This window comes from Eurytemora carolleeae, unplaced genomic scaffold, assembly GCF_000591075.1.
Source record: "Eurytemora carolleeae unplaced genomic scaffold, Eaff_2.0 scaffold14, whole genome shotgun sequence".
NCBI classification, from domain to species: Eukaryota; Metazoa; Arthropoda; class Copepoda; order Calanoida; family Temoridae; genus Eurytemora; species Eurytemora carolleeae.
The window spans coordinates 299,172-311,491 of NW_019396079.1; the positions used below are offsets into that span (position 1 = coordinate 299,172).

A 12,320-nucleotide genomic window follows, 5' to 3' on the forward strand; every position below is an offset into this window, starting at 1 on the left:
ACAGAGTACACTATCTTAGACTGGTTTCACAGAATTAAACATTTTTTTTTCGTGTAATTGTGGAGCTAATTATCAGACAGATGGAATCATAAAACTATGGAATAGTAAGACGACATATAAGCAAAATTATGTTCATTTGATGCTGCTATTAAGCAAACTTATTCAATGAAATGGATTTGTGTGAACTTAAGATGCTCCGTGTTTTATATTCCTGAGCCCACGATTTAAAAAATTCGGGAAAATATGGCTCGGGTTTAAGCTGTCGTTGGGCTTTATTTAAGGCTTGAGCTCTCTGATTCAAGCTGCATCTTATTCTCTACAGAGTTAATTTCAAAAAACCGGTTTAATATTCTATTTGGCGGATTTTCATGATAGGAATTGGCGCATTCTGGGTTCTTTAGAACAAGACTCAACATTAAACCTTATTCTCCACTAAAACCAACCAAGGTCGGTTTTATTTTCATTGAGCCTAACTCCTTAAATCGAGCCGAAGATCTTGCAGCTGTCAATCACGTGACATAAGCTGTCGTCAGAGTTGGGTTTAAGATTGGGTCTTAAAGTCGGGTTTAAGGAAATACGGCTCGAGTCGAAGTTTTTAAATCGCGACCTCTGAATATTATAAATTAAATCTAAAAGTCTATTTTCTGGGTCACACTGTTGTTTCTGCAAATAATTGTATAATTTATTAATATGCTTTTGGGGCATTTTTAGCAATTATTCTTTTTGCAACAAAGGACGGTATTTAGGAATATATCTATCAAACAATGAGGGGCTAAAAATGCTGTTTCAAAGACAATTTTTTGAAGTATTTTTGTGCTTTTATCGGGGTTTTCATGTTTTCCTTTTTTGTCTTGTTCTAGTCTTTTTATCTTGTTCTTATTCTTGTTATTGTTCTAGTTCTTGTCCAATTGTTCATTTTCTTGTTCTTATGTTTGTTCTTGATTTTATTCTTGTTCTGTTCTTATTCTTGTTCTTATTGTTGTTCTGTTCTTGTTCTTGTTCTTAATCTTGTTCTTATTCTTGTTCTTTTTCCTGCTCATATTCGTGTTCTTGTTCTTGTTCTTGGTCTTGTATTAGAACTGAAAGCTGGTGGAAAAACATCCAGTTGAACTGAAAAGAAGAAAAAAACTTGAAATACAAAAATATGAGAATAAAGTTAAAAGTTAAAACTTACCCCTGCTGGCGGCGGTATATAGGCTCCCTCTTTATATTTCTAATTTCAAAATAGTTTTCTTTAAATTTTTTTATTTTTATTTGTCCATTTAATTTAATCACATTTGAATCATATCTACAGATTGAGTTAAGTTGTTGAACTTGAATCTAATCTTGCCAGTTCGAATCCTCTCAAAGAACAACCAATCCAAACCCTCTGAATATAAATATATAAAATTCTAAATAGTTTTAAATTAAGAGCTTTTGTATAACAAATTGACTCTCCTCCCCAAATTACTTTTCAACAAAGTTTAAATTGATTTAAAACGACATTTATTCAATAATTGATATTTGCAGTTTTGATTGTTTGATGATTAAAGGTATATATTTGTATACCTATGTTGGGAGGTATGTACACACCGTCCTTATACTTCTAGAAAATAGTTGTTTTTATGCGAAATCAATCAATCAGTTAACAAGATGAAAAGGTTCAAATTTTCTTAATCACACTGCGTAAAAAAATAAACCTTTCTTGCATTGTAAACTATACTCTGCGTGTTTAACTTTACCTCTCATGTTTCAAAAACCACGCTGGAACTTAACTTTCTCTCTTTAGTAACTCACGCTGCGTAAGAATCAAAAACTTCCATATACTTTAAATCACACTGCGTAAGAAATTAAACCATTAATGTATTAAAGATCACGCTGCATAAGTAACTAAACCTTTCATATACTTTAAATCACGCTGAGTAAGAATATAAGCATTCCATGTCCATTTTAGAGCACACTGCGTAAAAAAAATCGTCAATGTACTAACTATCCCGCTGCGTAAGTAACTAAACCTTTCATGTACTATAAAGCACAACCTGCGAAAGAAGTTGTGTTAATAATCACGGTGCGTAATAAAGAAAAACTATTTCCCTGTGACATATGTTTGGATGGATCTCCAGTATGCCCACAGTTTATAGGTTGGGATCCACAACCATTGTAGTGAACAACCTATAAATAATAGATGATCTCCTCCAAGCTTATCCATGCTTGAAGTATTTTAGACAAAAAAAAACTTTCCAACCAAACAAAAAAAAACATAAAAAACTTAAAAATTTTAAAACTACTTTATCCTTGAAAATAACATTGACTGTTTTTCAAGATTTAAACATGCAATACTTATAAACTATTGAAGAATCCGATACAAAAAGTTTTTTATTATTTCAGATTAACTATTTTTTTCGTAGATTGTTTTAAAATCATTTCTATATTTACCTTTAAATTGTGAAATTTATCGCAGAAATGATAATCATCAAAGAAGTCTTTCTCGGGCCCTTCTCGCATATACTAAATATGATTTGTCCATGATTTTTATTAATTTATTTTTTTATACAGTGCCAGTTAAGCAAAGTTATTTATTAGAAGGTGAAACATTCTATTTTATTAAAATGTTCTTGTTTAAAGGAAGGGAGACGCAACAGATAGAAGTAAGATTAGTAGCAATCAAAAGCGCTTTTTTATCTCATTAGGCCTATACCCCCTTTCATTTTTCGCGAACACTCCTTTTAATGCCATCAAGTGGCACATGCAACTGTAAAGGGACTGTCTTTATCTAATCAGTAATGCAGAAGAAATCGTTGTTTTTATAGCTTTAAATGTGTTTAATTCTAACAATTTCCGCCATTGTTTATAAAGCAAATTGCGAAAGTCGATTAATAGAGAACACAGAATTAATAAGAAAAAATGTTCAAAGAAAAGATTATTGACAGTTCATGCATTCTTGATCTAAAGATACCGTAGTGAATTGGACATGCCGATCTTCCAATACTGGTTCACTTGAATCCAGTCCTTCAAATATTTCCTTTACCTCTAAAGTAGTCTGGGCGTTGTATGTACAGGGCAGTACATAAAAAAGATCTGGATTTGTGAATCCCAGATTTGTAAACCAATCTTGTTCCGCTAGAATAGATCTAGAATATAGAATATAGATTAGTAAACCAATCCTGTTCCGCTAGAATAGATCTAGAATATAGAATATAGATTAGTAAACTAATCCTGTTCAGCTGGAATAGATCTAGAATATAGAATATAGATTAGTAAACAAATCCTGTTCAGCTAGAATAGATCTAGAATATAGAATATAGATTAGTAAACCAATCCTGTTCAGCTAGAATAGATCTAGAATATAGAATATAGATTAGTAAACCAATCTTGTTCAGCTAGAATAGATCTAGAATATAGAATATAGATTAGTAAACCAATCCTGTTCCGCTAGAATAGATCTAGAATATAGAATATAGATTAGTAAACTAATCTTGTTCAGCTGGAATAGATCTAGAATATAGAATATAGATTAGTAAACCAATCCTGTTCAGCTAGAATAAATCTAGAATATAGAATATAGATTATTAAATGATTTGTTTGAAATTAAATTGATATTTTACAATCCAAGTTGAATCTTGCAACTTTCTGAATTTGTATGTACGCTTTGTTCTTCAGTATAAGTCGTTTTAACAATTTTCTCCTTATAGAAGCAATGAGTAGAAGTAAGATAAGTAGCGATCAAAAGCGATTATTTTTCGCCGTAAGCTTATACCCCCTTTGATTTTTTGCGAACACTCCCTTTAAAGGTAGACCAGCATCAACATGTTTTTGTTTTGTTACCTGTATCTGTACATTTTCATTAACTGCTTCATGTTTTCAGGTTCAAGATATCTATAATAACAAGTTTTTAGGTTTAACAACTTAAAAGATAAAAACTGTAAAAATTAATTTTTGAGTAAAAAAATAATTTACATTTTCGGATCTTATTTGAGATTATTTACGATATTTTGTTACCTGTTGAATATTTCATTGTTTCTCATTCTCTCCAGGTCATAGAGAACCATTCCACTGTTAAATCCCTAGATTATAGAACAGAGGTAATTGTTGATAATCTAGATTTGTCATGTCATGTCTCATGTCGGGGGACTTGGGATCCCTGACATAGTATTAACTAACCTGGATTGGACCTGGGTCCTTAACATGAAATATTACTTACGTGGAGTGTGGAACTGGGTCTCTAACATGAAATATTAACTAACCTGGACGATTAGGTACTTTCTCAAAGACATTTTTCCCAAGAGCAACTTGCCAAGTGACAATGTCCCAAGGGGCATCTTCCCAAAAATGTAATTTCCCGAAGGGCAACTTCTCAAAGATTAGGTTAGGCCCTCTGAGGCGCCGCAGGCTTCAATTGGGCCAAGCGCTGTGGCTAGGGGGCCGAGCGCCGCGGCTAGGACAGACGACTTAAGGAGTTGTCGCTTAGGAAATTGTATATTTGGAAAGGCGCCACTTGGGAAAAATTCTTTGGGAAAGTACCTAACATCAACCTGGGTCCCTTACATGAAATATTAACTAATCTGGAGTCGATACCTGGGTCCCTGACATGAAATATTAACTAACCTGAAGTGGACCTGGATTCCTGACATGAAATATTAACTAACCTGAAGTGGACCTGGATCCCTGAAATGAAATATTAACTAACCTGGAGTGGATCTGGATCCCTGACATGAAACATTAACTAACCTGAAGTGGATCTGGATCCCTGACATGAAACACTAACTAACTTGAAGTGGACCTGGATCTCCGACATGAAATATTAACTAATCTGAAGTGGGCAGCTGGGTCCCTTACATGAAATATTTACTAACCTGGAGTGGACCTGATCCCTGACATGAAATATTAACTGACCTGGAAGACTGGAGTGGACCTGGTTGCCTGATATGAAATATTAACTAACCTGGAGTAGACATGGGTCCCAGACATGAGCTATTAACTAACCTGGAATGGACCTGGGGCCCTGACATGAAATATTAACTAACCTGGAGTAGACCTGGGTCCCAGACTTGAAATTTTAACTAACCTGGAGAAGACCTGGGTCCCAGGCATAAAATATTAACTAACCTGGAGTTGACCTGGGTCCCAGACTTGAAATATTAACTAACCTGGAGTAGACCTGGGTCCCAGACTTGAAATATTAACTAACCTGGAGAAGACCTGGGTCCCAGACATAAAATATTAACTAACCTGGGTGTCCCAGACGTAAAATATTAACTAACCTGGAGCGGACCTGGGTCCCTGAGATAAAATATTAACTAGCCTGGAGAGGACATGGCTCCCAGGCAAAACATATTAACTAAACTGGATTGGACCTGGGTCCCTGATATGAATATTAACTAACCTGGAGTGGACCTGGATCTCCAACATGAAATATTAACTAACCTGGAGTGGACCTGGGTCCCAGATATGGAATATTAACTAACCTGGAGTGGACCTGGATCTCCGATATTAACTATTAACCAACCTGGAGTGGACCTGGGTCCCAGACATGAAATATTAACTAACCTGGAGTAGACATGGGTCCCAGACATGAAATATTAACTAACCTGGAGTAGACCTGGGCCCCAGACATGATATATTAACAAACCTGGAGTAAACCTGGGTCCCAGACATAAAATATTAACTAACCTGGAGAAGACCTGGGTCCCAGACATGAAAAATTAACTAACCTGGAGTAGACCTGGGTCTCCGACATGAAATATCAAGTAACCTGGAGTGGACCTGGGTCTCCGACAAGAAATATTTACCAACCTGGAGTAAACCTGGGTCCCAGACATGAAATATTAACCAACATGGAGTAATGCCTGGGTCCCAGAAATGAAATATTACCCAAGCTGGAGTGAACCTGGGTCTCCGACATGAAATATTAACCAACCTGGAGTGGACCTGGGTCTCCGACATGAAATATTAACCAACCTGGAGTGGACCTGGGTCCCAGACATGAAATATTAACCAACCTGGAGTGGACTTGGGTCCCGGACATGAAATATTAACCAACCTGGAGTGGACCTGGATTTCCGACATGAAATATGAACCAACCTGGAGTGGACCTGGATCTCCGAAATGAAATATTAACTAACCTGGAGTGGACCTGGATTTCCGACATGAAATATGAACCAACCTGGAGTGGACCTGGATCTCCGACATGAAATATTAACTAACCTGGAGTGGACCTGGGTCCCAGACATAAAAAATATTAACTAACCTGGAGTGGACCTGGATCTCCGACATGAACTATTAACCAACCTGGAATGGACCTGGGTCCCAGACATGAAATATTAACTAACCTGGAGTGGACCTGGATCTCCGACATGAAATATTAACTAACCTGGAGTGGAACTGGATCTCCGACATGAAATATTAACTAACCTGGAGTGGACCTTGGTCTCCGACATGAAATATTAACCAACCTGGAGTGAACCTGGGTCCCAAACATGAAATATTAACTAACCTGGAGTGGACCTGGGTCTCCGACATGAAATATTAACCAACCTGGAGTGAACCTGGGTCCCAAACATGAAATATTAACTAACCTGGAGTGGACCTGGGTCTCCAACATGAGTATCAGGATTCTCTTCTCTGTATATTTGAAGGTTGATTCTGAAAATTTGGGATCGGTATTTTGAAAAAGAACACGTAAAAAAACAAAAGAATTCATTAAGATAAAATTATTATTAGTAACACTTTTTAATATTTTCAGCAAATGCCATTATATTAACATCTTTTGCATATTAATCAAAATGTTAGGTCTCTAAGCTAAGCTGTAATTTAAAATTGATCTATTGTTAAACATTTTTATTGACCCACTGCCCTCGAAAAAAGACAAATTCTAAATAAGAAAATAAACCAGTACAAAGCTGATTTAAATTCATTGAATCTTTTAATTTGAAACGTTGTTAGGCTGCTGAGAATATTCTAATATGTCACTGTTCTACTATGTACATGTGCTATTAGATAGGTAAAGTGCCCATCGTTAATTTTGAAGGATTGATCTAGATATCCTTTGTAGACAATTTTAAATTTGAGGATTAGATTGATTGAATAAGATTAGTTAGTAGATCTTCAGAGGATGAAGATCTAAACTTGATCCCGAGATTTAAAACATAAAAGATCTGACTATTGAATATTTTTAGATATATAAAAAATTCATAACTCCAAACCATTACAAATTACGGAATTACAAATTACAGTAAATATAAATAATAATTACCTGTAATGTGGACTGAGGTCCAGGCCTATTCCAAGAATATTAAAGGATTTAAAATGATAGAATTGATCGTTGAGATCAGATATATCCGTCTTTATTTCTAAATATAAAACAATTTAAACACTAGTGATAACAAATATTTGATTAATTCAAAATAAAAGCGAGGAACCCCAAATTTTTTTTTTTACATTGGAACAATTTATGTATAAAGATGTGCCATTGAAAATGAAATTGGCAATTAATTCTTTAAAATTCTTTTCAAAAACACAAATATATTTATGTATAGTTTACCTGGTTACATTTTCTTAAATAATTTCTTTGATAGTAAACAATCAAAAATTATCTATCATTTAACAAAAACATTTTTGAAATTAAGAATTAAACTCAATAATGTTGAATGATAAAAAATATCTCTAATATTAATTTTTGAAACATACCTAAATCTTGACAATCTATAACAATCAACCTAAATTTAGAATAAATTATTTACAGATTGATAAAAAAGCTTTATGAAAAAAGTCCAAACACCCATTTATGATATGAATAAAAAAAACTTTAAAATAAGTCCAGAAAAATGTTTTTAAATGTTGAGGAAAAGGGTGTGCATCTTACTTTTGTAAAGATTTGAAGGCTAGGTGGTAGAGCGGGGCTATGAAGAAAAAAATAATAATAGTAATAAAACAATTATAATGATCTAATAGCGATAATACCTGTTTCGTTCAAACTTCGGAAAGAATTCACAAATTCTGGTTTCGCTTTTTTAATGTTTTGATAATCCACTAATTATTCGTTCATTCATAATTTTATCCTAACCCTTATTTGAAGAAGATTGTAGAAGAATTGTATTGAAAGATTATAGAAGAATTGTATTGAAAGATTGTAGAAGAATTGTATTGCAGGATTATAGAAGAATTGTATTGCAGGATTGTAGAAGAATTGTATTGCAGGATTGTAGAAGAATTGTATTGCAGGATTGTAGAAGAATTGTACTGCAGGATTGTAGAAGAATTGTAATGAAAGAGTTTAAAAGTATTGTTATGAATGAGTTTAAATGTATTGTTATGAATGATCTGATAAACCTAATGAGAAATATAAAGGGGGAACTCCAATTCTCTTCTTGTAAACATTCTAAACAAAAATATTTATTTTAAAAGAAAGATTCTGGGTTTGTAGAACGATATTTTATATGATCCGGCTTTACTCAGACTGAACACTTTCCCAATCCATATATCTTTGCAGCCTGACGCTTTAAACTATAAATCTTAAAATTTGTTTATTTCACCTCACAGAATTCATGGTTTCAAATACAGTCATCGTCGTATGCTTGAATACAACGAAGACGACTTTAGATTTAAATTTTGTATTCTACCAAGCTTTTAAGCAGCATGGATATAGGATACAAATAAACATAGAAACAAAGAGAAGCCGTCAATTAACAGCTTCTCTTGGTTTACGTGTAAACTTGAACTTTGAAAAAAGCTTGTTAGAAATCCAAACTTAAATAGAAAAGACGTCTTCATTGTATTGATATTATTGTTAACCACTGTATTCAAGGTTCACGTCTTCTGAGGTCGTATGTAGTATATATCATTCATCTTGTACACTTGATCTTGATATCAAATTTGAACACTTTTCATCTGTCGGATAATTGGTTTATACAAGAATTAATGTTATCCCTGCAGGGTATTCCCACCTCGGGATATCCCTGCAGGGTATACCCACCACGGGATATCCCTGCAGGGTATACCCACTACGGGTTATCGCTGCAGGGTATGCCCAACACGGGTTATCCCAGCAGGGTATACCCACTACGGGATATCCCTGCGGGGTTTGCTCACCACGGGTTACCCCATCAAGGTATGCCTACCACGGGTTATGTCTGCAGGGTTTACCCACCACGGGTTATCGCTGCAGGGTATGCCCACCACGGGTTATCCCTGCAGGGTATACCCACCACGGGTTATCGCTGCAGGGTATGCCCACCACGGATATCCCTGCAGGGTATACCTACCACGGTTTATCTCTGCAGGGTATACCCACCACGGGTTATCCCTGCAGGGTATACCCACCACGGGTTATCCCTGCAAGGTAAATCCGTAGTTCTAAATAAGAGATGAATGCTTAATAACTCCAGTAATTTATATTCCTTTTGACCATTTTTGTGAATTTTTCAGATATTTTTTCGTCGTTAAATCAGTTTTAAAATACACAATTGAAAAAAATATGAATTGATATATATTAACCTGTATTAAAGTGTATGAGATTAGTTTTGAAACTATTGACTGCATTAGAACCCCTGTCTGTTTTTTACTAAATTCATCAGTTACTAAAAAAAATATTGTAAAAATACGTTTAATGTCTTTTTAAATAAAAAAAAATATTTTAAATACGTTCAACATGAAAAAGCTCAATTTACTCTTCCAAGAAGTTTGATAGGAAATTTTATAGATATATAAAGTTTAGTTTAGTTTAGTTTAGTTTAGTTTAGTTTAGTTTAGTTTAGTTTAGTTTAGTTTAGTTTAGTTTAGTTTAGTTTAGTTTAGTTTAGTATTAAACTAACCAAAATGAGAGGATTTCTTAGGATTAACTATGATCATTCCAATATCAACAGCATTAGGCTTCGGACTGAAAGTAATATCAGAGATGAGATTTTTAAAGCTTAAACCCGAGTAAACCCAAACTCGGGCTTAGATAGAACCCAAGTCAGGATTGGTTCTGATTCGACCAATGAGAGACTATTTAGCAAGCCTTCTCTCTGTAGCAGACAGAATTTCGTAAGGTCAGCTGTGACAAGGAGATGTAAGTTCCAAAAATTCACAAATAATTTCCAAGATTTTAAATGTACAAATATAAAAAGATTTTATGAAATTTACGATCATCAGCTGCTGAATACTCGAGCCTGAAAGAGAGTAAAACCCAAGATGGTTGGTTCTTACTAAACTCAAGGCCATCCAAAACCAAGTCTTAACTTGAGCTTTACTTTGGTCTAAGCAGACGCAAAGACCGGGTTTTAGTCGGGTTTAAGCTTTTAAAATCTCATCTCTGATTAACATTTTTGTATGCAAATTATTAGTATTATGTCTTTTTAGGAAAAAATAAACAAATCAAGATCTAAAATTTATTATATCGACAATCCCAAGCCTGGTTAAATTTTGGTTTTACCTTGAATAAAGTACTTAAACACTATATTCTAAATGATTTAGATAAGATTAAGAAAGAGCAAAGGTACACTTAAATAGCAACATAAATGTAAGGGGAAATACATATTTATTATGTACAGCCACCTCTGAAGTCTTTTAATTTGTAGGTAATCCTGTATTGAATATTTGCGTCAGAAGCTCATATTGGAATAGTCGTCTCTGAAATTTATGGGTCACGAAAAAATGCGTCAGTCTGTTCTCTGTATATTACTAGTAGGTGTTTTTTTGAAATCTCATTCTTTATAGGTCGCCCTTTATTTACTAAAAATGCGTCAGAGTTTTATATTAGTAGGTGTCTTACAATCACATTCTTCATGGTTCACCCTGTATTTAGTAAAACTGCGTACCTGGCAACTAGTTCTGCAGGTGTAAGATGACCGCTAATCAAGTTTTCTAGCTTGTCAATATAATCACCCTTCGGTATATTCATCTTAGTTGTAGCATTTCTCTTCCTCACATAGAACTCCTTCACTTTACGATCATTGGTGATCTGGAGATTGTCTCCTTTCTGATCCTCGGCAATCCTACGATCACCTTCTCTTTGATACTCAGAATTTATTTTGTATTCTCCATTCACAATGATTTCACTCTGGAACTTTAAATCCTTCTCCCTCGTTCTCATCTCCGTCTCTTCATTCTCTTTCTCCTCCTTCTCCCTCGTTCTCATCTCCTTCTCTTCATTCTCCTCATTCTCCTCCTTTTTCCCCCACTTGCTATTTGTCTCAAGTATCATTTTGATATTAGATCTTGATTCTAAACTGGATTCTTCAAATTGAAAACTTCGTTTCTTAGAAAATGATTTTACAGCTCTTTTCTCAAACAATCTATAAGCAGTTTGCATTTACGAAAAAATCTTGAATCCAACTCAGTTTTTGACAAAATTGTTAATACTCAATTTTGCTGTCAAATTATCTTGATATGCTGCTAGACAAATATTCATTAATCCCCAAATGGGTTTTACAATAAATTAAGATAATTGTTTTTTGAATTGTTAAAATATTCGTAAAATTATTAAAATGCAAACGAACCTGACAAGATTTTTATTATTATTATCTTCATATTTAATTATCATCATATTTAATATGAATAAAAATGCTAAAATAAATGGCACTGTTTTGTGCATTCTTTGAATTCTGAACATTATTTCTAAAAGTATTAATTCATAAAAAAACGTCATGTTTAAAAAGAATTTTCAAGTCTTTTTTAATTCTTACTTGGAATATATTCATTAATACCTTTAATATAGATTTCAATACGCCAAAGAATATGAAAAGCATACCACGTTTTTTAGCCTATAACACCCCCCGGCCACCCATGAGTGCCCACAAAAAAATTCAGCCCAATCGGCCCAGTCGTTTGACCGGCTATACGCAACATACATATATACGAAATGTCTTGTTTTATTATATAGATTAATAACAACTTTATTTTAATTTTAAGCTTCAATATATTATTATATTAATAACAACTTTATTTTAATTTTAAGCTTCAATATATTATTATATTAATAACAACTTTATTTTAACTTTAAGCTTCAATATATTAATATATTAATAACAACTTTATTTTAACTTTAAGCTCCAATATATTAATATTAATAACAACTTTATTTTAACTTTAAGCTCCAATATATTAATATATTAATTTATTTTAACTTTAAGCTCCAATATATTAATATATTAATAACAACTTTATTTTAACTTTAGGCTCCAATATATTAATATATTAATAACAACTTTAACAAGCCACCAAAAGACTTTACTCATTGCTGAGGACTTAATACAACCTTGGAATCGTTATATTTTAAGAGTTTTAGGTCGTCTTTATAGTTTCATCCTTTTTGGTTAGCCTTGTACGCATTTGAACGGTCATTGGTGATTCTGGGTTTACAT

The 12,320-nt window shown here is 33.6% G+C and overlaps 2 protein-coding genes and 2 long non-coding RNA genes across 4 annotated transcripts; all 4 read right to left on the reverse strand.

Moving 5' to 3' along the window:
* Positions 1 to 990: 990 nt before the first annotated feature.
* LOC111715573 (uncharacterized) lies at positions 991 to 1,587 on the reverse strand. Its single transcript, XR_002768255.1, has 3 exons — positions 1,549 to 1,587; positions 1,175 to 1,369; positions 991 to 1,110 (listed from the first exon to the last, which is right to left on the reverse strand). It is a non-coding gene; the product is annotated as an uncharacterized LOC111715573 (long non-coding RNA).
* Positions 1,588 to 2,004: 417 nt separating this feature from the next.
* On the reverse strand, positions 2,005 to 7,885 carry LOC111715508 (xyloside xylosyltransferase 1). Its single transcript, XM_023490843.1, has 9 exons — positions 7,841 to 7,885; positions 7,666 to 7,694; positions 7,232 to 7,328; positions 6,555 to 6,621; positions 3,979 to 4,043; positions 3,805 to 3,855; positions 3,008 to 3,110; positions 2,416 to 2,487; positions 2,005 to 2,151 (listed from the first exon to the last, which is right to left on the reverse strand). Exons 5-9 carry the CDS (start codon positions 4,026 to 4,028, stop codon positions 2,005 to 2,007), a joined length of 423 nt encoding a protein of 140 aa, XP_023346611.1. The 5' UTR covers positions 4,029 to 4,043; positions 6,555 to 6,621; positions 7,232 to 7,328; positions 7,666 to 7,694; positions 7,841 to 7,885.
* Positions 7,886 to 7,932: 47 nt separating this feature from the next.
* On the reverse strand, positions 7,933 to 9,558 carry LOC111715437 (uncharacterized). Its single transcript, XR_002768227.1, has 3 exons — positions 9,472 to 9,558; positions 8,308 to 8,356; positions 7,933 to 8,007 (listed from the first exon to the last, which is right to left on the reverse strand). It is a non-coding gene; the product is annotated as an uncharacterized LOC111715437 (long non-coding RNA).
* Positions 9,559 to 9,783: 225 nt separating this feature from the next.
* On the reverse strand, positions 9,784 to 11,558 carry LOC111715517 (protein split ends). Its single transcript, XM_023490854.1, has 3 exons — positions 11,457 to 11,558; positions 10,776 to 11,252; positions 9,784 to 9,853 (listed from the first exon to the last, which is right to left on the reverse strand). The coding sequence occupies exons 1-3, from the start codon at positions 11,549 to 11,551 to the stop codon at positions 9,784 to 9,786; spliced, it is 642 nt and encodes a 213-aa protein (XP_023346622.1). The 5' UTR covers positions 11,552 to 11,558.
* Between the last annotated feature and the right edge of the window lie 762 nt (positions 11,559 to 12,320).